Raw genomic sequence first — 24,278 nt, forward strand, 5'->3', positions numbered from 1 at the left:
AAAACACATAGATCATGCTGTGTTGTTCTTTAGGACAAAAAAAGCTTTGCCCATTAATAGGATGTTAGAGGGCAAGGAAATGAGAATTTAATTTTAATTGTACTACCTGAAGGCTTCCTATATTAACAAAATAGAGCTGATGAGCATTGAGTTCTCTTGAAACTCTCATTCCTGGGATAATTTTTTGCTATCAAAAATTCCTCGTTCAGAACAGTAAGAAAACTTCCTAGCCTTCCTGGAGGATGCAGGAAATTTTAGAGGGTGACTCCTGCTAAGTACCATGAAGAACTTCTAATTTCTTTATGAAGCACTGGAGATGATTCCACTGTTTAGACTGAAGGATACTATAGCGGTAAGGGAGAGAGCAGAAATCCCAAGAAACTGTGAGGATTTGGACTTGGGCAGCCAACATCCAGTTGGTTTGGTGATGAGAACATGAAATTACTGAAAGTACTTTATTGTCCATTATATGTTAAGGCAGGTTATTTTTGGTGTTGATATCACAGTGTCACTGTTAGTAACCCCACCTCTGCTTCTGTTCATTATTATAGCAGTCTGGCTTGCTCAGCTCGCAACAAGTCAGCTTGAAACCCTTGGACTGATTTGCTCTGTACTAGGTGTTTACTTTAAAAAAGAGCTTTTGAAAAATTCTGGCAGCATTGCTACACTTTGTTCTGAAGTTTTAAAATTGTTTTGTTTTGCTTTGATGGAAACTTGAAATTCGATGAAATGGCTGACCTTGTGTTGGAGCTGTGCCTTTCTGTTGTTTCCATGAAAAAAACATTTGAACTGTTTCAAGGTGGAAGCAATAGTATATTTGCAGTTTCTGCTGATAGCTGCTCTCACTGCTGAACTCCACAACTGAATTTCTGCAGGGGTGCAAATAAATGTGTGGTATGTCTTCATGTGGTTCTGTTGTGCTGCGGCTTGCAGAGATGCTGGGAGCAGAAAAATATGTCTGACCCATCAAGATCTGGGTAACCTGAGTACTTCTGAGAATGAAACTTTGTACTGGGGATGCTGAAGGGGTGGAGAGAGGATGTTTCTGTCATGACACATTTCAGCCCATGTCGTGATGAAGAGCTGCCAGTGTGTTTGGCTCTTAGTACTGGAAAGTTGTAGCTTTTTTTCGTGGTTGACACACTACAAGAATCTGTCCTGTGCTGTCCTGGCTCTAGCCATGGTGGGAGAGCATTTCTCAACTTTCTCAGAGGCCCAAGGGAGAAAGCTGTATGTTCTGTCTTAGACTGCACAGGCTGCTTGTTCATGTTATGCATTAGGCATCAATGTTTAGGATTATTACAGGAGATATCACAACCTAAATTTCATTTTGACTACTCATCCTCTGGAGTTCTCTATCTCAGCCCAGAGTTCATGGTCAGACTTGTTGCCTATGAAGGTGAAGTCTAAATATTTCCAGCACCTACTGAAGAAGTTCGCAGGATTTGTTGATTTCTCACCAGAGGTTGTAGTGAGAGTATCCCTTGTGCATCTCCTTGTTCATGTTGTAGAACCAAACAGCAGCTCAGCACTCTGTGAGCAGAGATCACTTCAGCATGCCAAGGTAACTTCAGTGCCCGCATCTCCATCCCACTTACTGGAGAAAGGACGGACAGGAAATACCTGGTTCAGCTTCAATTACATTGGTCACAATCCAGTCCTCGCTTCTTGTGTCTTAAAAGAAGCTCAGAAGTTGTTTGGATAGCAAAGAACAATTTAAGACCATCCCTTGCAAAAATAAGCCAAAATAATGCTAGTGCCAATAATGCTTAAGCCATGTGGCTCTGCTATAACCATGTAACGTTTTTCTTGAGGGAAGATTTTTGGATAAGCTGCCAAGGAAAAAAAAATAGGGGGAGTTGAAATTGCCCATTATTTGAGTTAGAGCCTGGGTCTCTTACCTTGATGACCATTATGGACAGAAAGATTTAAGGCATTTTCCCAATGTGTGATGCTGGTGTTATTTTCAGGTACCAGTAGTGCCATGTAAAGCTTGCAGTGTTACAGCTCTTTAAAAGGAAAAGCACAGAGATGTTTCTCTGTCCTAGGGCAAACACTTGTACTTGTGATTTTTGCCTCCCTGAAGAGAGCAATGATGGAGCTCCTTGTGAGAAAATACCTCAGATACAGTGCTTTAAAAATAACATTCTCTGAGCTTTTCAGAAAAAAACAGTTTCTATTCTTCTTATCTCTTACAAGAGGTAGGACCTAGTGAGAGCTTCTAGGCAACTTTTTTTGCTATTAATTTTCCATTGCTTTGGTATGCATCTTTCCTCTAACTGCAAGTACAGATAAGGTCTGTCTCAAACTATATTCCTAAGGCAGGGATTGTTTTTAGTCTGTAGCCACTCCCTTCAGTGTTTTCTATTCCTGCTTTTGGAAGAGAAACTGCAGTCCCTGATGTATTCCAAGTCTTGTGTAAAGTACTACTAGGGTAAGAGGCTTCTGCTTTCAAAGAAGAAAAAGGACGTGGGTCATCATTGTTCTCCATGTGCCTGGGAACAAGTATCTCAAACTTTCTGATTTGCACTGCTCACAGAATACACTTGAGATATCTCAAATAGGCAAATTTCTGTCAGCACAGTATTGCTTTTGAGTCTGTGATAGTCCTGGAGTGGAGTGTAGTCCTGGAGCTTCCTGGGAAGCTGAGGATCTGGATGTACTCATGTCTAAAAGACTGGGTGACTTGGGAAAATCTAGAAGCCTGTAAATTACCAGTATTGTGCATTTCCAAGCCTCAAACTCAACCAGTTTCTGAGCCTTATGTAGTCCGTAGCATTTATTTGGACTTGTAAAAGGCTCCAGATCTCAGGGGCTTCCAATGCATCACTTTAATCATCTTTGCATGTATAACTCAAAATCTGAACAAGCACCTGGGAGTAAGAACAGTTTCACACTGTTAACTTCACCTGCAGCTCTTTGTGGGCCTGCCCAATCCTGTGCCTTGAATCAACATGCCAGAGCTGCCTGCAGTCCCTCAAAAGTCCAGTCATTTTACACCATTTGACTGAGGGGCTGATGGACAAGTAGCTGCAGTGTTCTTAGGATCTTCCCCCTCTAAGGCCCTGGAACCTGACCTGAGTCTTATCTCTGAGGGGCTCACAGGAGTTGCATCAACACTTGGCTTTCCTGCACTCTGTGGAGCTCAGAGCTGTCTGACAGCATTCTGCTGCTTATAGCACTGCCACCCTACAGGTGGTGCCACCAGGGGGGACGAGCACCCTGCCATCTGAGCAGAGACCTCTTCTCCCTGGAACTGATGGATACCATACCCCAACATACCTGTAGCTGTCCACTTACCTGGTTTCCTAAACATCAGCTCAGGAAGTGGATGGTAATTCCTGGGTTGTTTGTGTCTCTTTTGTGTTGTCTTTCACAAATGGAGATTCCTCACCACAGAGGTTGTTTTAAGACACAGGAGTTCAGGAAGCCAGGATCACTAGCAGGCAAAACCCCATATCTGAATTTCTGAAGCCATTCTGTACTTTATTCTGGCTTCAGTGCTTGTAAAGTGGCCAGAGATTCCCACCTCCAGGCTGTACACCTTGCCAGCTTTTGCTGAAGTTTGGACAGGATTAAAGAAACTGCATATACCAGACATTGGGAATACTTCAGCCAAAGGCATGCAGATTTTGCCACAGCTGTGCAGAGTCACTGAAGCCAATGGTACAGCAAAAGAAATAAGTTATTGTCTATTTCCTCTGTGTACGTGCTGGGAATTTTCTAAGGAATGTATATGTAAAAAATAGCTATCCCAGCTATGCTTGTAAAACAACACCTTTTGATGTTCAGTAGTACTGAGCAGGACTTCTCCTCTCCAGAAGTGCAGCATGCAGAGCTGCTCTGCAGTCAGGTGTTTGCAAGCAGAGACATTCCCCTGACCAGGGTGACAGAGATGTGACACAGGCTGGGGTGCCTGGCTGTGCAGGGCAGGGCCCCAGGGCTGCACAGCTCCTGATGGTTGGTGCTTTGGGCTGTGTGATGGTGAGCTGGGTTTGCAGAGGGCTCTGCCTGCCCCTCGTGCTCCGCGTGGCCACCCTGGCTGACCACGGCCGGCGCGGTTCATGTTGGACCCCGTTCTAACAGAAATCGCTTCCTTCCTTTCTTCTCCCACCCTCCCTTCCCCAGCTGATAACAAGACGAAAAAGAAAGTAGCTCATCGGGACAGGAAGCAGGACTTCTCTGCCTTCAAGCAGACAGACAGCGAGATGAAGGTTAAAATATCACCGCAGCTCCTCCTGGCAATGCACCGGTTCCTGGCCACAGGCAAGTGCGGGTTATCTCCTTCTGCGATCGTGCCAGAGCCTGAGGCAGTTTGTCAGCAAAGGCCGGTGAGGTGGGTGGGACAGGACAGGCGGGAAGGGAGGCTGGATTGTGGGGTGACAAATAATGCCACTGTTGTGTTTTTCTTTTTAAATTCTCTCCTCTCCTGTGTTCAGTGTCGGCATGAACCCTCTGAGACATATACCAGGGGTGGACCAGTAACTTTAAATTGGTCTGAAAGGTAAGGATGAACGCCAAGTGCCGCACTGCATGTCTAGAGTCCGTCAGATTAACGACTAGCAAGTACACCCCATTAGGAAGAGCTCAGGGAACAAAGCAAAGAGGACTCAATACCACTGGCCAGCTGGCTGTAATTGCACTCTGGCGCCTTCTCCAGAAAGATGCTGGACTTTTTGCAGGAAGGTCTAAACCTGTTCCGTGAGACTTAATGACTCCAAGTGAAAAACTCTCCTGACACATTTAATGCAGACTGCACAGGTGGTTGAACTGTACTCTTTAAAATGGATTTCTGTCTGGCTTGTGTGACCTCCGTTGATGACTTCAGAGGTTTCAGAGGACAGTTGTCTCCATCCCAGAACACCTTGATGTTTTAGCCCTTGGGTGGGCAGTCTGGCAGAGAGACCAGGGCCTTGAATGGTTTCTTGCGGCTGGTATTGCCTTTCGTCGTAAACTTGGTCCTTTCACCTCAGATATGAGGCCTTTAAACAGGAGAGCTTGTGGAAAAATGCCTTCCTATTGCTTGTGCTGTCTCTCTTTGACATTTAAAGACGTGCCACACGCAGGCCTTTCAGACGGTCGTCTTTGCTGCCATGTTCAACATAACATTCATGGGTGGAAAATTATAAAGTTGCTTTGTCTGAAGTTTGCCAGCTCCACTTGGAAGTTAGTACTTCCCCTCCTCTAAGATGCAGTAACTGCCTGCCTAGATGCTCCTAGTCTGTCTTCATGCTTTATTGTGCCTCTGTGACTTGAAAGAAATATGTCCATGATCGGTTATCACATCTCAGCTGAGGGGCAGTAATTCCTTAGACGGCTCGGACTCCTACGGCTCATGTGCGCATGAGCGTGTCCTTGGTGAAAGGAAGCAGTTCAACAGGAAGATGTGGATTTAACAGCAAGCAAGGCGTGGTTCATGTAGTGTACAAGACTCGGTGGAGTTCCATAAGCACCTGCTCAACAGACATAGTCTTACAGTGCTGCTTCTCTACTTGTTTTGTGGATGGAAGGATTGTGTAGCTTAAATACAGGTCTGTTGGTGAAGCTACTGCTAAAAAAGATGAAAGCTACCGTTCTGGTTTCTCTGTTCTAAATTGAGAATAGTGTCTTTAGCAGATGATGGGTTGTCAATGGTCCTGTTCTGAAATGAGGTGTTGGGAAAGTTGATCAATTTGCATGTGTAATTCTCGTCGTCCCTGGCTTACCTCTCCCACACAAGGATGAGCTTTTCTGCTTCAAACAGCTCCCGTTGGAAACACTGAAGATCAAGTGGATAGGGATTGTGTTCTGTGTGTCAGGCATTAATCCCACATGGCTTGAACTGACCTGTACTTTCTCACTTTGAGTAACTCTTCCCATATGAACCATGGCAGCTCCAGTTGTGTCTAATTTGTGTAGAGCATCTCTTTAGAGCAACTTCATAGGCCCCAAGCAGTAATTTATTTATTTATTTATTTCATTTTAATAAAGTGCAATGACTTCAATAAAAATGCAGTGACTTCAATAGCTTTTAGGGAAGGAAAAAACAAATACAGAGGTTCTCTGTGCCCCAACTTTAAAGCTTTTCAATTTATAAAATTCCGTGACTCAGAACTCTCAAGAGGGGAAGACCATCTTTTTCTTTTCCCTTTCAGATGAAGACATGATTCTTGGTTGTTTTGAAAAATGCTTCACTAATGGAAGTTGAGGTGTTACTGTGTCATTCCCCTCCCTTTACAAATCTAACAGTCTCAAAAGACAGGAAACCTGCAGTTCCATAATGGACCTCTCTGCATCTGTGTGTCTTTTATAAGCAAATGCTTATTAACGAGTATTGCTGACTTCTTGCCAGGCATATGAGGTGTAATGCCAACTTGTATCTTGTGTTATAGAAGTAGAAGCATTTGGTCCATCCCAGATGTCAGAGAAGATCCTTCTCAGGCTGCTAAAACATCCGAATGTGATCCAGGAGCTGAAATACGATGAGAAGAACAAGAAAGCCCCAGAACACTACCTCTACCAGCGAAACAAGCCCGTCGACTACTTTGTTCTCATTTTACAGGTCAGACATGTGGTTGTGTAGAGATATGCAAAGCCTTTTATGTCCTTGTGTATCCCCCTCTATGCCTCTTTCAGGTGTTGAAGTTTGTCTTCTTTCAAACGTGGGAGGGGAACTATGGCTCCTGGGAGCTGCTCCCGCCTCCTTTGTGACCTTGGCAAGCTTGAGGCGCTCATTCAGCTGCTTTCACCCTCAGTTAAACCAGTTGTGAAGGCACTTCCCACTTTGTCATCTGCCAAAAGCTACTTATGCTTTCACTATCCCAAGGATAGACAGTGCAAAGGGTTCCCCATTGGCATTGCTTGGAAAATAGGGGTGCAGAAAATGCCACGACATAGGAACTTTGCCTGCATACTTATCTGCTGTGCCTTTCCTTTTGCAAAAGGAGGCTTGGGGGTTTGATGGTTTAGAGAAATGATATTTTTCTGTGCAGTTTTGAAATCTGTACCTGAGGTGTAGTGAGAAGCACAAGTGTCAGTGGGGGCCTTGTGCCATCTGAACTGACGTCACCTCCTGCTACAGCCCAGCAGAATGCAGACCCTGGGAACCCTTCCATTCATGCCTTTATCCTGCCCTCAGATCCCTGCACTCATGTACTCCAGACTGGAGCCCTGGGTGGTGTGGGAGGACTGTTTTCTGTGTGTTCTGTACAGGATTGCTTCCGGTGCTGGCATCTCCCAGGTTTTGTTACTAATCAGGAATGGTTGAATGGCTTAGGTAAAGCTTTACACACAAATTTAGTTTCTATCTACCACCGTTTAAACAGGAATACTCCTTTCAGAGAGATTTTGCTGGAAAGGTTCTTCTCTGTCCTGCACAACTGAAAATCAGTTTTGGTTGTAAAAGCCCAGGCATTGTAGCTGAAATTTTAACACAGGGCTTGAAATCCTAACATGGCCTTAAAATAGAAAAGGGGAGTGCACGAGTTTAAACACTCTGTGATAAACAGCTATGAGAGCACTGGGATATTATATTGTGAATGCAACATAATTCTGATATTAAAAAAATTCTTCTTCAAAAGTTTGAGGAGCCACTGGTAGCTCTTTAACTCCCCTTTCTTACATGCTCAATTGTTACAATCTGAAATAGTCTAAAGGCAAGATAATCCCCCTGATGTAATGCTGCAAAGATGTAAATGGAGGACATGGGAATACAAAAGAACAATCAGTTCTTCCTGTGCTATTTTGCAATCAATAAATATTTATCAAGCACAACATGCCAGGTCTATAATGCATTTGGAAAAGTGAGTGTTGCAGTAAATACATACTACAAAAATGGCAACAAGATTGGTTCTGCCAGGATCAAAAGGGGACAAATACTCTGCTTTTGTTGTTTAAAATGGACTTGTACTTATTCTCTCACACTGAGGGACCAAGAATGCCTTCACAGTAAATGCATGCCAGTAAACAATTAAATGTATATCCTTCTTGTGTGTACCCAGTCTTTGCCTGGGTGACAAAACTGTACCTTTTGGAAGGCTTATAATGAAGAAATAAGCTACTTTTGTTTCATAGAGTGAAATTGGTTTTAAAAGGGATTTATACGAAGCTGTTGCTTGTGATAGCAGGAAAGTGGATTTGTGAGGGCACTCTTTTCCTGCCAGGCAGATTTTGTGCTTTTTCTCATCTGGGATAGTTAGATAAAACTATCTGGGATAGTTAGATAAAACTGACTTGGTACTGGGGCTCATGCAGGTTGAGATCATTATCACCTTTCTCTGCCCTTGTCCAGTACTGTGAATTTAAAGGCATGATTATTTATTTTAGGTGAGGCTTAATGAAATAAACACTTAGAAATAAATTCTACTTTTTGGCCTCATTTTCACCCAATTTTGTTCAGATGGTGTTCAGTCTTTGTACACCTGGTATGCACAGTCTGTCTCCCCTTCCCAGCTTAGCCAGAGGAAAAGCATTGTAGATAATTGTTGTTTGCCAGAAATTCCAAATTTTGTGTAGTTCAGCCTGAAAGCTGGATGAGATCTCTTCTGTCTGCAGTGGTGTGCTGTGAGTCTCAGTGCAGTAAGGATGGGTGAACATGAAAAGCAGGCCCCAGTGAAAGACAATTATTTTTGGCTACTTGTGTACCAGAGTGACTGGGATGTTTTACAGCTGTTTGATGTGGTGGGTTCTGTTCTGCAGCCCTGTGTAGGACATAATGTTATACATTTGGTTGAGCCACATCAGGAACAGGTGTACTTGCATGGTAGTGTAGTTTTGTACAGCTTGGGAAGCACTGAGGGTCTTTGTAGGCAGCACTCTACAAAAGAGCAGGACCTTAAAGGTGTTGGAATCTGTAAAACTGCTAGAAATCAAGACCAAAGTAGCCCCAAGGCTTTTTCTTCAGCAATAAGGGCTTTATTTCTGTGGGAATCTTATCAGTGTCGGCAGCCAGCCTCCACACACATTATCTCCCATCTCCCTTCCTGTGTTTGTCTTAGAGGGAATTCTGTGGGGATATGAGCTGTGCCCCAAAATGTCTAGGTGCTTCAAGATCCCAGATGATTGTGCTACATTTAAGATTGTTTTGCTACTGGGGGAGTATTTTTTCACTTTGCAGTAAAGGAAAACAGCCTGGCAACTTGGAGCAGAGCAATAGTACCAACCAAAGCTGGGTGGTGATCCTGATCCTGCTCCTCTGCAGTGACTTGTGCTGGCCTCAAGGCATCAAAGACCAGGGTAGCTCAGGGCACAAAGGCCTGTTCCCCCTCAGGGTCTGTCCATTGTTACAAACTGCAGGGACCATGACACTGCTTAGGGGTGTCAGGCAAAACTATCTTTCAGGACTCCGATCTGATCTTGTGCCTTGAGATCCATGGTCCCTTTTAATTGCAGCTCTCTCTCCTTTGCCTTAACAGGGGAAAGTGGAAGTGGAGGCTGGGAAAGAGGGGATGAAGTTTGAAGCTGGTGCTTTTTCCTACTATGGGGTGATGGCCCTCACAGCATCACCAGGTATGTGCTCTTATCTTCGGCTTCTGGAACAGTCCTGCCCTGCTGTGTCTGTGGGACTGATTGGCACCTCCTTGCCAGCACAGCCTGCCTCAGTGTCCCTGGGGGGATTGGCCGGTGGTGACACTGGCACTGACTCCAGGATCCAGCAGCTGGCAGTTGTTTGCTAGCTCCCAGAGGATGTGAGTGTTGACTTTAGCAAGGCATGTGCTGGTACTGGTGGAAAGTTTTGTCGTTTTGCTCGTTGCAGGGTAGCAGGGAGTGAATTAACGGGAATAAATAATTAGTGGCAGAGGGACATCTAGTGGTGTGAGGAGCAACCAGCTGGTTAGCTTGGGGACGGTTCTCTTCACCAGTTTCGTGCCTAAAGCTGTCTGGAGAGAAAGGATGGAGCAGTGCCAGAAAAGCAATTGCTCCTGTCCGCTTGTGTGGAAATGTACCTGAGAAATCAGTGAGGGGGAAGAGGTGGTGTCTGAGGGTGAGTGTGAGCCACCTACCTGCACACAAGTGGTAGTCACATGAACCACCACCTCACTGGCAGAGGCTGGGGAATTCTCATATAATCCACAATTATTTCAGCTACATTTCAGCATTTGGTGATGTATTTTATTGCCAGCAGTGTCACCACGTAGGTCTTGCCCTCAGCTGGAAATGTACAGCCCTGCTGGGTGAGCTGGGACTGGAGCTGGTGTTGGCCTTCTGCTGACACTGAGCCACTTGTTCACTCCAGGGAGAGATGTTTCTCGTGCTGAAATTGTGTCCTGTCACAGCAGGGTTTACATTCCACTTGAGGGGCAGCGTGTTTTAATTGTACACTCAGGAGTGCTCCTTTACATGTGTGTACCTGTGTGTGTGTACACTGTCAAATTGTGGTGGAATGGAAATGCTTTTGTGAGTTATGAGTGTAACCTTGTTAGATTCTACAACCAGCAGCAGCTCTCTGGACCTCTGTGAGCTCACTTCTACACACAAGGCTAATTCCTTAATTAGTAACTTATACTTTAATTTAATCAGTAGCTTATACTTTGTGAAATTTGAGAGATTTTAAAGCATGCAGAGCACTGGTTGGATTTTATCTCAGGAGTAACAGCCACGTTCGTGAGGAATTGTGAGACATGTACAACTGCATCATACCCTCAGCTTTTGCAGTATGGGCCAGGCATGGAGCCTGGGTGGTCAGACATGGTCACTTCTACCAGGCTTACACTTGGAAATCACCTGTGGCATCTCTGTTTTGCCAGTGTTGTGCAGTTTGAATGTTTTCATGTGTTGTTGCGTTTTGGGTTTCTTTTTTTTTTTAATGTTCCTAACTGTCCTCACAACCATTCCAGTTGCCCCAAGTCCTATCAGATCAAATGGTGTCCTCTTGATATGCCCTGAAATCCATCTTTAATTCCACCATGTGGCACTCAGGAATATGCAGTATTGTAAAGTAATCTCAGCCAATCTTGAAATTACCTTCAACTGATTGGCTTTGTTCTTTTTTTTTTTTTTTTTCCTTACCTGTAGCAAATCCCTCATTTTGTTGCCTTTGCCTCCAGGTTCAGGGAATTTGTTACATAATGTCTTGTGGCATTCTGAGATTTCTGTTGAGATCAGCTCATAAAAAATAAGTTCCTGTTGCTCTGTGTAGACAGGAAGGTTCAGGGAAAGTACAAGTTATTGTGGAATGAAAGATCCTTCTCTTCTTTAGGTCCTAAATTAATTATACGTGCTTGCTCTCCTCACCTGGAAGATGAAGCCATTAACATTGGAGTAAAACACTAAAACCAAACAACAAAAAACCAAAATAACTCCACAAACAAAACCATAGAAAATAAACAAACACAAAACTAAGAAAAGAGTGAGGCTTTTTTTCTTTAACTGCAGCTGGGGAGGGATTTGCAGTAATGGTGAGCAATACAATACCCATCCCAACAGGGATGAACTTGGAGAATCACAATCTTACGTTATATTTTACTGGAAACTTGAAGAACTATGAACTATCTTTTGGTTTTATTTTTGTTATTTGACTCCCATAAGGAAGAGCACCCCTGAATGTTTTCTGGCTTGCTTTAATTCTTGCCTTCCAGGCTGGAGTGGGGACCACTGCTTCTTTTGAACTATTTCAAAACATGAGCGTACCTTGATGGACTGTTTGGTGCTGGATAGTCATTTAAAATAGCAAGTGAAAATTATTCACTTGACTCCAATTCCTTGGCCTTGTTTTTTGGTTTATTTCTATATTTGATTGCATTTTTTGGTTTTGCTTTTGTTTTAACCCTTTGCTTTTTCACAGTTGATTTGCACTTGTGGTTTTAGTTGGTCAGTTTGTCAGCTGGCTCCTTCCCCTGTCGAGTGTGGATAGCTGCCGCCTTTCTGGCCGTGATCTCATCCTTTTTCTCTCCCTCTTCTAGTTCCCTTGTCCCTGTCTCGTACCTTTGTTGTCAGCAGAACAGAGTTGTTAGCAGCAGGTTCTCCAGGTAAATCTGCATGCTTCTATTTTCACCATTCTTGTGACTGCCCTGATGCCATAAAAAGTCAGCTGCAGTCTGTATTTGTCTGACCCCTTTGCTCATTAGGGAGAAGTCCAGCACAGAGTTGTGCCTCACAGGTAGGTATCCTGAACTTTTGTTTATGGGAACTGGTCAGTCATCAAAATGGGAAGAACTAAAAACACTTTTAAGAAAATATGCTTGGTAATGTGTGCTTATTCTTTTTTCTCATATGGACGCTGGTGGAAAATTAGGAAGGGAGATTTTTTTAGAAGAATGTATTCTCCCCCAAGCTGAGGCATAAAAAATTCTGAAGAAAATGCATTTGACAGAGGAGAATGTATGCTGCTAAACTGCCATAAAAGGAAAAATTATTTAATGAAAGTATTTTATATTCTCATATGGGTAAATTCTATGGTTTGTATACAGTCTGGCCATTTCAATTCCTGGAAAGCTTTGAGCTTTCTCTCAGGGAGGTTAATGCCAGGGACCAGCACAGTGATCTGCTGAGTGGATGGATTTGCAGTGGAATGCACAAGAAGGTTGTGGGAGGACTTTCTGGTTCCTGTTGTGATTTCCTTGCTGTGTCACCAAGCTGACTGGCACAGAAATTCCTTTGGAGAGCAGAGACCAGCAAGGGAACAAACTGGGCCAAAAGAGCTCTGGGATGTGGTTGAGAGATTGTAAATTGGGAAACATCAGGAACTGAGCTTAGCAGACACTGCATGCATGAAATGGTTGGGAAAATGGAAACCCATCAAGAAAATCTGTAGGAAAGCAGAATCCTAAAGTATTTTGGGCCACAGTGAGCATATGTCTTCCTTTTGAAGTTTTTTCCTTTTTTTTTTTTGACTCTTTCCCCAGAACTAAAAGCAAACAAGATTATGATATGCATATTTAAGTGAAGCATCTCTCAAACATTAATACATATCATGCATTTTACACACTTTCACCATCTGCTTCCTGCATTTCACCCTCTTTCTTTAACTTTAGAAAATGTATTTCATTGTTAGTCCCTAAATTATCTTCATGCACATTCTGAACAAGCTACAGGTTGTTGCCTTGGAGGGAATTTTTTTCATGCCCTGTTACTTTCCTGCTGCAAAACACCAAAGAAGGGGGAGAAATTTAATCTTTCTTTGATGGAAGTACGTGATGTCTCTCCTTTAAGCCTGGCAACTTTGATTATCTTTTTTTGCTTGGTTCTTTTGTTTTGCCAGGTCTTCTTTTTTTACTTTTGTTTTTCCTTTTCCATTCTGCAAATATATATATACTTTGCACACGTTGTTTCCAGTATAAGTGCCAAGCATACTTTCATAGCTTTTCCCTCAGTTAAATAAAAAAATTACAAAAAATAAACAAGGGAAAATAATAGTGGGAAGCATCTCCTTTGTAAGGAACTGATAGTGTAAGCCTGGTCAACGTGGTACCAGTTTTGATGAAACTCAGACCTTTTGTTAGGTGCTTATGAAAATAACCCTGTTGTTTAAACACAGATTCACAATACACTTGTACTGATGTCCATCTTGCGGCTTGTGCTCTTTTTCTTCTGTATAGAAAGGTGAGGAGTATGGGAAAGCCTGGGTAGAGAAGCTCTAACATGGATCTGCCTGGTATTTGTCATCTGTTCTTTCTGTACCCTTTCCTCTTCATCATCTCTCCCCCTGAACTGAATGCAATCCAGAAATCATTTTGTTTTCCTCACATTTTTTGAAATCATACCTTTTTGTTGTGTCCTTTTGTCTCACCTCTCCCTTATTTTTTTCTTATAATGCTTTGCCCTGTTGCTCTATATGCTTTGTTTTTTATTAGTAATGTACTATAATATCCCTGGTGGAAAGAAAAGGCAGATGCAAGTCACACTAGTGTCAAGTTGTTCCAGATGGAAGCCTTTATCCCAAGCAGCAGTGAGGCTGTTCTTGTCACACACAGCCATGTTTTGTGTATACAGTGGGAAGGAGAGCAAATTCATCCAGCCTTCACAGTTCCTTGTTCTGCAGTGGGAATTTCAGCATCAAGCCCTCTGTGCAGGTAGAGTTTTGGCTCCTGGCAGCAGTTGCTGCAGCCTGCTGTGGCTTTCAAGTTGGCAAGCTGGCACAGAGGAAAACCTTGCAAGGCTCTGAGTGCTTCCCCCTAAGCCTGCAGTTGGTGTTGCCATAGGGACCTGTACTAATTCCATGGTGCAGAAATGGTGGGGAAATTATCAAGCTGTCAGAACCTGTATTTTTTTTTTTGTTCCTCTTTTTAAAATGGCCAAGAAATACAGCATCAGAAGGATTTTAAGTGGGAATAAGAATCAGGGCAATTCTGCATTCTCAAGTGTTAGGTATAGGAAGGACTGGATTCAGGGACGTTGAACAGGCTGTGTCATTTGGACAAGGAGATATTATATTTCTAGTGATTAGGTAGCAGAGGTAGGGTTAAATTTAAGGGAAGTTTTTAGGTTTCTTTAAGAAATAAAATTATATGTAGATAAGTCTTCAAAAAGGAATTTGAAAAGCTTGTTAAGGGTATTTTGTTGATTTGCTCAAAGAGACTTTGTATCTTAAGATTGTATGAAAATGATCTTTCAGTTTGAGAATGGGGATCATGAGGTGAGTAGCATAGTTTACATCAAGTTTGAGTTTGGGCTGGCTGAAAGAGTTTGAAGTGCATTAAATTAAAAAATTCAAAATAAAAAAATTCACAAATTCAAAAATTCTCTGGTCCCAAAGATAGTTCTTTGATCAGTATGTACTCTGTGTGTGCCCAGGGAGCAGCCCTTCTGCAGGAGGCAGTCTCTCTTAGGATGTATTTCTGTCCTTCTATCTCCTGGGTCACTGTGTGGGTGGAAGCCATGGATGCAGAATGTCTGTGGTGTCCCAAAAGCACGTTTGCTTTGGATAGACTGTGTCCAGTCACACTCACAGGGGACAGCTGCGAGGTCTTCAAGTGAAACCCTGCGGGATTTAAAGGCCAGTGGTGGAAAATTATGTCTGTAGTGTTCTCCTTTCCTGGACACAGATTCTTCTCTGTAGTGTGGACTATTTTGTCTGTGTCACTGGCTGGCTTGGAGTTTGCTTTCCTTCATTGAGGTTTTGCCACTTCAAGCACTGAGAGGAAATGTTGAAGTAATTGTCATGTGCACTGCACTCTGGTCCACTGAGGACTCTGTTTCTCCTACTGAAAATGTCTGCTCTAGCTGAGGGAACAAGGCATATGTAGGTATCAGGTGAAATAAAAAGGGATAAGGGTCAGATGGGACTGACTGTGGTTGAAAGTAACAATGATTAAGAAAAAGTATATATTAAGCATTGTCTGACTATCAAGAGCTCCTGCAAGGGAACCTTGGGAAGTTACCTTTCTGTGGTAGTTTCTGCTCATCAGCTGAGGCACTCTGTTCTCAGGGCATGTCTGTTGCAGCATAAACAAGTACGGGTTTGTTTAGGGCATACTCAGTGATGCTGACTACCAGCTCTGGACTGAAAATGTACCATTTTTCAGGATAATTTGGTTGTTTAGCCACATATCTACTTATGAATGGATTAAGCATTCACAGTTTATTTATGCTACATCACAATTTATTATGTCCCTTTGAAACTGGTGACTTGAAAAGTTTTCTACTTTATTTAAGAAATCTCTTGCCTGTTTCGTAGCTGAAAACAAGTCCCCACCTCGGCCCTGTGGCTTGAATCACTCAGACTCTTTGAACCGGAGCGATCGCATCGACGCCGTGACCCCGACGTTGGGGAGCAGCAACAACCAGCTGAACGCCTCCTTCCTCCAAGTGTATGTTCCAGACTACTCAGTGAAAGCCCTCACAGACATTCAGTTTGTCAAGGTAGGAAAAAAGCTAGAAAGACCCTGCTGGAAAGTCGGGCTTGGCTGGTAGGATGGAGAGCCTGGGGAAGGGAATTCCCTCTAAATTCTTCTGTGAGTAAATAGCATTATGAAAGCAGCTGTTTAAAGTTACTTTAAACTACTTTTTTTCCAATATCTGCTGTCCACTGATTTGTCTTCACTGTTCTTCTCATTTGGACTTGTAAGTAGGCTGGTCACGTAATTTTCTGGATTTCAGGTTCTTTGAGGAAATATTATAAAAATAACCTCTCTGCTTTTAGTCAGACCTATCCTGGTGAAGCTTTTGGAGCCATCTGAAATGGAGACCCTTCATTATCAAACTGTCCTTTTCTAAAGGATGAAACATTACTGTTGGTTGCAGTTTTTATTCACTTCTGATTTTGGTTTCAGTTTGGGGTTCTTGATCTTACTTTCCGACTTGCCATCCTTCTTCTGCTTGGAGAAGTCTTGGACATTTCTCTTTATCTTAACTTCACATGTATTAGGCTCATGTCTCATACTACCAGTGAGTTGCTGCATGAAATACAGCTCTGTCCCCCAGCATGGAGCATCCCACGCTGAAATGTGTGCGAGTCCTGTGGGAGAGGAAATCTAGCTGAGCTGAGCAACAGCTAATGCTGGCAGCAATTCCAGCCCAGCTGGGAGTCCAGGGAAGCTGATGTCCCATGGCCAGAAGTTGACATTGATGCTTTTCTTAAATTAAGTGATGTTCACAGTTTGTTTTATGCAACTCAAGTGATTTAAGAACTTAGCTTCTGTTAGTTAATTCAATGTTAAGGATGTGGAATAGGGTAGACATACTAGAATGCTAAACTGAGTATTCTGTAGCCAAATTTTAAAAGGAGAGTAAAGTCTTGCTGTCAAAACTTTGAGATGCAAGCGTGCTGGTCAATGGTTCAATCCTTCAAGGATTACATCAGTAGATGTTTATCACTGAGCAGTTGGTTCTCACTACAGATTTCAATGGCTGATCTGCTGTACAGAGCAGCTGCTTACCCTATGCTGGTTTATGTGAAGTCCTTCCAAATCTCACTGTGTTCAGCAGCTAATGAATGTTAAACTGTCCTGGTATCTCTGCAGACAGACTTGCACACCTCTTCTTGCATCACTCTGCTTTACACATAGGTCAGAGTACTCAACATTAGTGTTTTCACTGTGCCACATGGTCATTCATTCAATTACTACCTTGTAAAACCGGGGTTGTGACCTGCTCATGCATGTTTGGATTTTGCTTATGGAATTGTGACCTGGTCCATCTGATTCTGTCCATTTCCAGTCCCTTTCTAGTGTTGCTACTGAAATTTACAGTTTTCTAAAAGTCATTTCATCTCTTCCACCTTCCTGCCTGCCAAGATCACCCACTGCTGTGGGCTCATGGGGCTGCCAGTGCACATGCATCCTGCTGCCTGTCCTGGCTGAGAAGGTTGGCCTGGAGTTCACAGGGCTGATTGCTTGTGGCTCCAGGAGGAATTCTGCCCTCCACCACCACATGCAGATGTTCAGGGGCTCTGGGCTTTCCTGTCCCTGGGGCACCATGGGCAGTGTCACTCTGTGCTCTAGGCCAGCTCTTGTCATCACTGCTCTGCTGAGTGCAGACAGCTCTTGCAGAGACCAGTGGAAAACTTCATGGGTTGCTAATTTGGACTCATCTCTATGGGCATCCCAGTGTTTCCTAGACTCAAATATCCTTATGTATAAGGCTGTAGCTCCTGCTGTGTTTGCTGGCCTAGACAAGAGCAGGAATGCTTGTATTCTATACTTGTACTATAGAGCTGGCTTGGCTCTGTAGGGACACTTAGAGCCTCACCAGGAGCTCACTGAAGCTGGGAGAAAGGCTTCATTGATCTCTGGTTCTGGTCCTAAAGGTGTGCATGATTGGAGGGAAATGGAGGTCTGATTTAAAAATCTCTGCATAGGAATAAATCCCTGCCTTTGAACAGCATGGTGATTGCACAGCACTATTCTTCCACCCTCCCTGGAAATGTCACCATGCTGTGGGTGTTGAGCTGGGGTGCTCTAGGCTTGCAAAGCGCAGGGATGTTTTATGGAAACAGGTAAAGAGGGGTTGAAGTGTGGTGGTCTGGAAAGGGAGGAAACTTTTATCTTCTCAGTGTGCTCCACAGGAGACATAGAAGTGTGACTGACTTCTTTTGTTTCTTCCCTGTTCTTGGAGCAGATCTCAAGACAGCAGTACCAAAATGCCCTGATGGCATCCCGGATGGACAAAACACCTCAGTCCTCGGACAGTGAAAACACTAAAATCGAACTGACTCTTACGGAGCTGCACGATGGTTTGCCAGACGAGACAGCAAACCTGCTGAACGAACAGAACTGTGTGACTCACAACAAGCCCAACCACAGTATGCACAGTGAAGGAGCCATCTAGGAGCTGACTCCCCACAACCCACCCATCCCATCTCCTCAGCAGGACCAGCCCTCGCTCCTTCCTGCCTCCTCCCCGAGTGTGAACACCGTTAGTGTGTGCTTGCAACACTGCTGCATCCAGTGTTCTGAGACCAAAGACTTTTGCGTCCGTTCTGGGAGCAGAAGAGGAAGAAACAGGAAGAAGGAGCAAAGAGCAAGAGAGACTAAAGACCCAAACGTAATTTGGGAATGGTGAGCCACCCCTGAGAACGATGAGAATTCTTCTTGCAAAGTAGAATTATGTTTATTTTTTATCTGTACTTTTGATCTTTGTTGGGTTTTTCCTCCTCAAACACATATGGGGAAGTTTAAAAGCTCCTCCATTATTTTTTCAAGAGAGATCATGTTTTTAAAAAGTATTTTGCAGAGTTTTAAATTGTTTCTGTCCCTCATGAACCTCAAATGGGCTCTGTCATGGTTTTTGTGAATTGGCTCCAATGTCCTTAGGCCTCTTCTCACTCCTCTGTGGTCCTTTTTGTTACCCTGTTGAAAAAGTTAGTAACTGGTACTTGTATGTTATTTGTGTCCTAAGAAGGAGCAAGCTTCAAGGAACCTCTGGCTTCAGCCACCTGGAGGACCAAGAGATGATTATTACATTCTTGCAGTTAATTTTCAGGGAAGGAGTGGTTACTTTGGTATTTAATAATGTTTCAAATTTCAGCAGGTTTCTTTGTTAAACAGGCAAAAGCATTGTTACACTTACAGTTTTGTAACCTCCAAAATCTTTGTGTATGTTGAAGATAATACTGGGGGGAAGGAATTAATTAGCAAAACCGCAGTCACGTGAAATGAAAGCCAGGTGTGATATTCCATAGTGAAGTAACTGGGTGGTTTTTCATTGATGTTCCTGCCAATTTCACGGTGAAGTAATGTGTGAGCCCTGAGACACCAAGTCTTTAAACACTCCCAGGCTGTAGCGGTGTGTGCACCGTTCCCTTGGCCAGAGCAGATGGTGCAGACTTTGCTGAGTATCAGAACATCAGTCCCCCCTGTAATCTCTAATATTAACACAGAAGATGCTGCTACAATTACAGCCAAAGTACGTGCTCCAGGTGACAGTAAACCTCTGCCAGTGCAAGGATGGGCACTGCTGAGGAGCCAGAACCATCCTCTCCTCTCCAAGAGCTGACAAAACTTTCCAGACGCGAGTGTATTGCACTTCAGGGATTCAGAGAGGTTCATTTCCAGGCTGTTCCCAGCCACATTCATTCGAGTGGATTCAGTGCATTTCCTTCTCTCTTGCCCCTTTTAACAGCCATTGTAGGGATTACCAAGCAGAGCAGAGAGCCTCCCACCTAGCTGCCACCAGTGCAGGGCAACACCTGCCTTGGGCAGCAGAAACCAATTCATCCAGCCCAAAAACCCAGATGCTGATTTGGTCTTAGCAAGAGGCACCCTATGGCAGTTGTGCATCACCCATTTCTGCAGATGGAATTGAAGTCCTCAAATGAGTAAAAAAAAGAAAGTTGTCTCCCCCAGTCCTCTCCCCTTCCAATGCTGTCTTAAACAAAATGTGAACATCAGTATCTGGATTGATCAATCAGGCTTTGTGGTTTCTCTGCTTCAAGACTCTGCTATGGCCCCTGGCTATGTAGCATTTCCCTTTCTTTACACGTGGATAATCTCTTTGGGGACATCCAAAGAAGCCCCCAGCCCCAAACACAACTGCCAGAGCTCTCTGTGCCTGCAGGCCTGCCCCATTTCCTGCTCGCGGGCTGTGGAAGGCACTCGCTGCAAGTTCCCGTGGTCTGTCTGTGTGACTGGTGGCTGGAAAGGTGCAATATTCCATTGCAGGATCTCCCCCTGGGAATTGGAGTGTGTGGTGTCAGAGCCAATTGGGTTTGCCTGTCTCCCTCCTCCTCCTCTCTCTTCCATCTTCTCAAAGCAGCCCTGATTTTTGCTGTCCATCCCTATGGGAGCCACCCATGAGGATGAAGTCCCTGCAAGGGGCATAGAAATTGCCCAGTATCCAACTTGTGCACCCAGTGAGGAGGAAACAGGCCCTCCAAAGCCTTGCTCTCACATGTAGCTTTTTGACTTTTCCCATCCAAAAGTGTTTCCTTAGCCTCCACCCCACCCTTGCTCTGATGTGCACCAGCACTGCTGAGAGCGCACGGCTTGACAGCAGCATGGGCTGGCCTAAGCCTTGTGCCTTCCCAGAGAGCTGCCAATATTGCACCTTTCTCACAGAGCAAAATGTCCAGATGTTACAGCGTTTGTCCTTGGCGAGGGACTCATCTCGCCAGTTTTTATCTAGTGTTGCTGAATGTAAAAGTTTGTTGGAAGTGTTTGACACGGTGGTGAACTTGAGATGCAGTATCCGTTTTGTCAAACCTGCCAAAGGAGGGAAGGCTCAAGTCAAGGCAGCTCTCTCCAGGATGAGGTTGCTCACTGGATCTGACTTCTGCTTCTTATGGCAGGTTAAGGATTTGTTTCAATGTCTGTTTCCCTTTTTAAAAAAAAGAAAGAAAAAGGTAAAAAAAAAAGAGTGCAAATTTTTCCAACCAAAGCCATGTGATCCCAAAGTGAATACCTCCTGCTTCTGCCCATGCTGCACTGTTCCAAATTGCAGGCAATTTTTTGCATGACTGTTTTTCATCATTTGTATAGATCAAATAATGAAAAGTGAAATAATTTCACTTAATTTCCATAAAAATAGTTGATTATAGATGCATTTCATATGGAAAATACGTACCTGGCCCAGAGGGGTTAGGAGCTGCTACTACTAATTAGCTTGAAGAACAAAGCATGGTCCTCTCCCTAGAGGGGAAAAAATCCTGTCTCCCTGTTCTCAGGGTATTTAGAGTTTTACTGTTTAACAAATGCAAGGAGTTCCCAGCCCTCCTGGTGGGAACCATCTCGGCAGAGGAGCCCTGTGCCCAGCTCAGGATTCCTCTGAGCATTGGGATGGCATTTGCCAATGCCAGGGCTTGGCTCTCCTGGCTGCAGTGGAGATGCCAGGGCATCACTCCGTGCCCTTGCAGGGGTGCCCTGCCTGAGCAGATCTGTCCCCTCTGCCTTGCAGGGCATGTGGATGCTGTGCTGCAGTGCCACGAGGACACACAGCCCGTCACCACAGCGCAGGGCACCGGCTGGTGGCTTTGGGAATCCTTGGACTTGACCTCAGACCTTGGCCAGGCTTTGACTTGTAGAAAGGATACTGCATCTTCCTATGTCAACTCCTGCTGCTGCCTTTGTTCCCCTCGCCCGTCTGCCTCTGGGTGCAGGCAGCAGGGTGGATGATGGCCTGTAGGCCGGGGGAGGCTGGGAGGGCATCTAGCCATGGTTTCTACTGTCAATACAATTTTGCACAAGAGTTCTTTGAAGTGAGGTTTTCAACACTAATATCTTAAATGCACAACTGTGAATTATATCTTTTACACTCCTGTTGGTTGAATTTCCTTTAAATGAAATGAACCTGAATCTGTTGTAACTATGATTTATTTTTTTAAATTCTGTGTATTGCCAAATCTTGTAAAGAGTGAAGGAATGTTCTTGCTTTCCAGTGAGAATCTTTCTCCAGATGAGACTGACTCTGGTGATGTGGAGATCATATGAAGCACATTAGTTCTGAGAGGAGAGGGGCTCTGTGGGGAGCAAACCAGCCTCAGCCACTCTGTGCCGCAGGCTCAGACCCTTTGGAGTTTACAAAGTGCTTGTTGTTTTATTCCCAGCTTGTCCACTCCCTGAAATCCCAGTGCAGCTGGAGACTGCTGCCCTGGAGGAGCTCTGGATGGGTTATCCCACAGTGGGATGAGGAATGCTGGCAGGGTGTCTGGACTGGCTGTGGGCAGGGGCCCCAAGGCTGGTGTGGCAGGAAAAGGTGCTTCCCCCATCCAGATGCACCAGGAGAGGAAGCTCCACAGGGCAGATCCCTCTCCTCACTACTTCTCCTCCAAACCTGTGTCATGTATAGTTGCCTCTCACAGTTTTTTCGCCCCTGTAAGCTCCTGCTCCAGACCAAGCAGGAATGGGGTGATGGTTGAGACCTGTATGGGGGCAGCTGGGGTTGGCTGCTGAAGGTGTGCAGTTCTTGGGCCTGTTGCCAGAAGGGTTAGCCACTCATTCACATTGTGCTTGCTTTTCTGTTCCTCCTCTCTTCTCCTGGACTCACTTCCTTTTTCCTCACCACTGGGGGCTTTTTTGTTTGTTTTTCTTCTTTTCTTTAAGTGCCTTTTTGTGTGGGTGGAGCTGGCAAGAGCAGGAGTCTCAGGATATGGCCCTTTGTACCCAGAGCTGGAGAAAGCTCAGGGGTAGCAGGACAAGTTGCCCTGATGGCCCACACACATCACCCATTGCTGCTTCTCAGCTTTCAGGGCCCAGCTTGGATGAGGATGAGATTTGGCGCTGGTGGTGTCAGGCTTTGGTTCAAATCAGCTCAAAGAAAACCAAAGAGGTAGTTTTGTGTGAGGGGCTGCTTGGGCAGCAGTGGTGCTTCCTGTGATCTCTGCAGAGCTCAGCCAAGGGGTGTGGGGGTGCCAATGGCAGAGAGCAGCCCTTTCCTCCTCACGAGCATCCTGTGTAAGTATCCTACGTGATGGAGAACACAGCCACATTGTCCAGGACCCCTTGGAACATGCATCTTCCTTGTGCAGAATTATGTTCTCTATAGAAATCATTCCCACATGAAAGATGTACCATATTTTATACAATGTCTAATACACACATCTGTGGTTTTAAATCTAGTATCTGTGTACCAGTTGTCAAGTTATCCAGTGTCTGGATTACCAATAGAAAACTGGGGCTGGGGGTGGGGAAGGATGCTGCAGAATACCTCTTGTGTTGCTGACTTGAGGCTTCATCCCAAAGGTGCCCACCCAGCATTGAGGGGTCCCTGTGCCCACACTGTGCCCTGTCCCAAGGCAAGAACCCTGGCTGTGGTGTGGTACAGCCCCAGCTGTGCTGCCTGTCCCACCACCTGGCTCTACACTGGGGCTCTACATAGACCCAAAGAAGTACCTGTTCCCTGGATACTGAGGGTTGGTTTGGCCCAGCAGTGACATGATGAGTTTAACCAACACAATCAGGCATCTTCCCATGGCATGGATGGGAGAGCAGCCTTCATCTGACTTAGCCAGCAGAGGGGACAGGCTCTGCACCACAGGCTGGGCTGGGCAGCTGCCCTCATCCCTGCATTTGGTCCATCAGCTGCAGGTCTCTTGTTGGTGTGATGTCTATGGTGATTTTGTCCTCACTCGCACGTGTGAGGGGGACATGGACAACCATGGCTTTGTGCAGAGCCCCCTCAACAATCCTGCTTGGTGTCTTACTCTTGTCCTGGAGCCTGGCTTCATGCTGGGTTGTGTTCCTCTGGGGCCAGTCTGGGGGCTGCACCCAGATGAGGAGATGTTGTTGCTGTGGGTCCAAGGTGGTACAGTTGAGCTTTTCCATCTGGTGTGTGCATATTTTCCTGAGCTTCAGGGATGGGAAAGGATTGCTGGAAAGCTGTCTCCAGTCAGTGGCACAGTACAGGTGGCAGATGGAGTTGTTTTGTAGGTCAGTAGCACTGAATTCAATCAAAGTGATGTTTTCTTCTTGTTACCTGAGGTCAGACTTTCAGCAGTTCTTCACGTTGGAAATACGGTACTCAAAGCTGCTGGTCTTCTGTCTCCAGCTGAAAAACATCATTCTCCTCTCAGGTTTTGCCTTTGGGCTCTGTTTTCCTCTGAGCAGGGCTGATCACTAGGATCCTGCAGTGCTTGGTGCCCTGGCTACTCTTGCTCCTTCAGTGCAGATTTCTGGCCAAGGAAGTGCTTGGTGTTTGATCCTCCCCCAGAAGCAGAGATTTGGCTGGACTCGGTACAAGTGGCCTGTCATGGAACCAGGCTAGAGGTGTGTCAGCTGTTGTGAGCCTGAAACATGCAAAGGCTGCAGGTGGCTCCAATGCTCCAGGAGGAGATTTGATTTCTTTGTTGTCTTCTCCAGAAAGCAGCGTGGCAGTTGGTTGGTAGCAGGATTTGTTGGGGAAGAAGGGCTTGTCCCAGCATTCGGTGCTTGGTGTAGCAGTCTAGCATCCCTTCTCAACTGTTTGCTGATCAGAGCTTTATCATAGAAGGT

The 24,278-nt window shown here is 44.9% G+C and overlaps 1 protein-coding gene across 1 annotated transcript in view; it reads left to right on the top strand.

The window, feature by feature from the left end:
* CNNM2 (cyclin and CBS domain divalent metal cation transport mediator 2) overlaps nucleotides 1-22,906 on the top strand; it is a 112,685-nt gene extending 89,779 nt beyond the window's left edge. The window contains exons 3-8 of the mRNA XM_058028663.1: nucleotides 4,129-4,266; nucleotides 6,372-6,541; nucleotides 9,393-9,486; nucleotides 11,880-11,945; nucleotides 15,593-15,777; nucleotides 17,974-22,906. Coding sequence (XP_057884646.1) covers nucleotides 4,129-4,266; nucleotides 6,372-6,541; nucleotides 9,393-9,486; nucleotides 11,880-11,945; nucleotides 15,593-15,777; nucleotides 17,974-18,183 — 863 coding nt within the window. The 3' untranslated portion in view covers nucleotides 18,184-22,906. The remainder of the gene's footprint in view (nucleotides 1-4,128; nucleotides 4,267-6,371; nucleotides 6,542-9,392; nucleotides 9,487-11,879; nucleotides 11,946-15,592; nucleotides 15,778-17,973) is intronic.
* Nucleotides 22,907-24,278: the final 1,372 nt, after the last annotated feature.

Source organism: Melospiza georgiana, chromosome 8 (genome assembly GCF_028018845.1).
Source record: "Melospiza georgiana isolate bMelGeo1 chromosome 8, bMelGeo1.pri, whole genome shotgun sequence".
In the NCBI taxonomy this organism is placed as follows: Eukaryota; Metazoa; Chordata; class Aves; order Passeriformes; family Passerellidae; genus Melospiza; species Melospiza georgiana.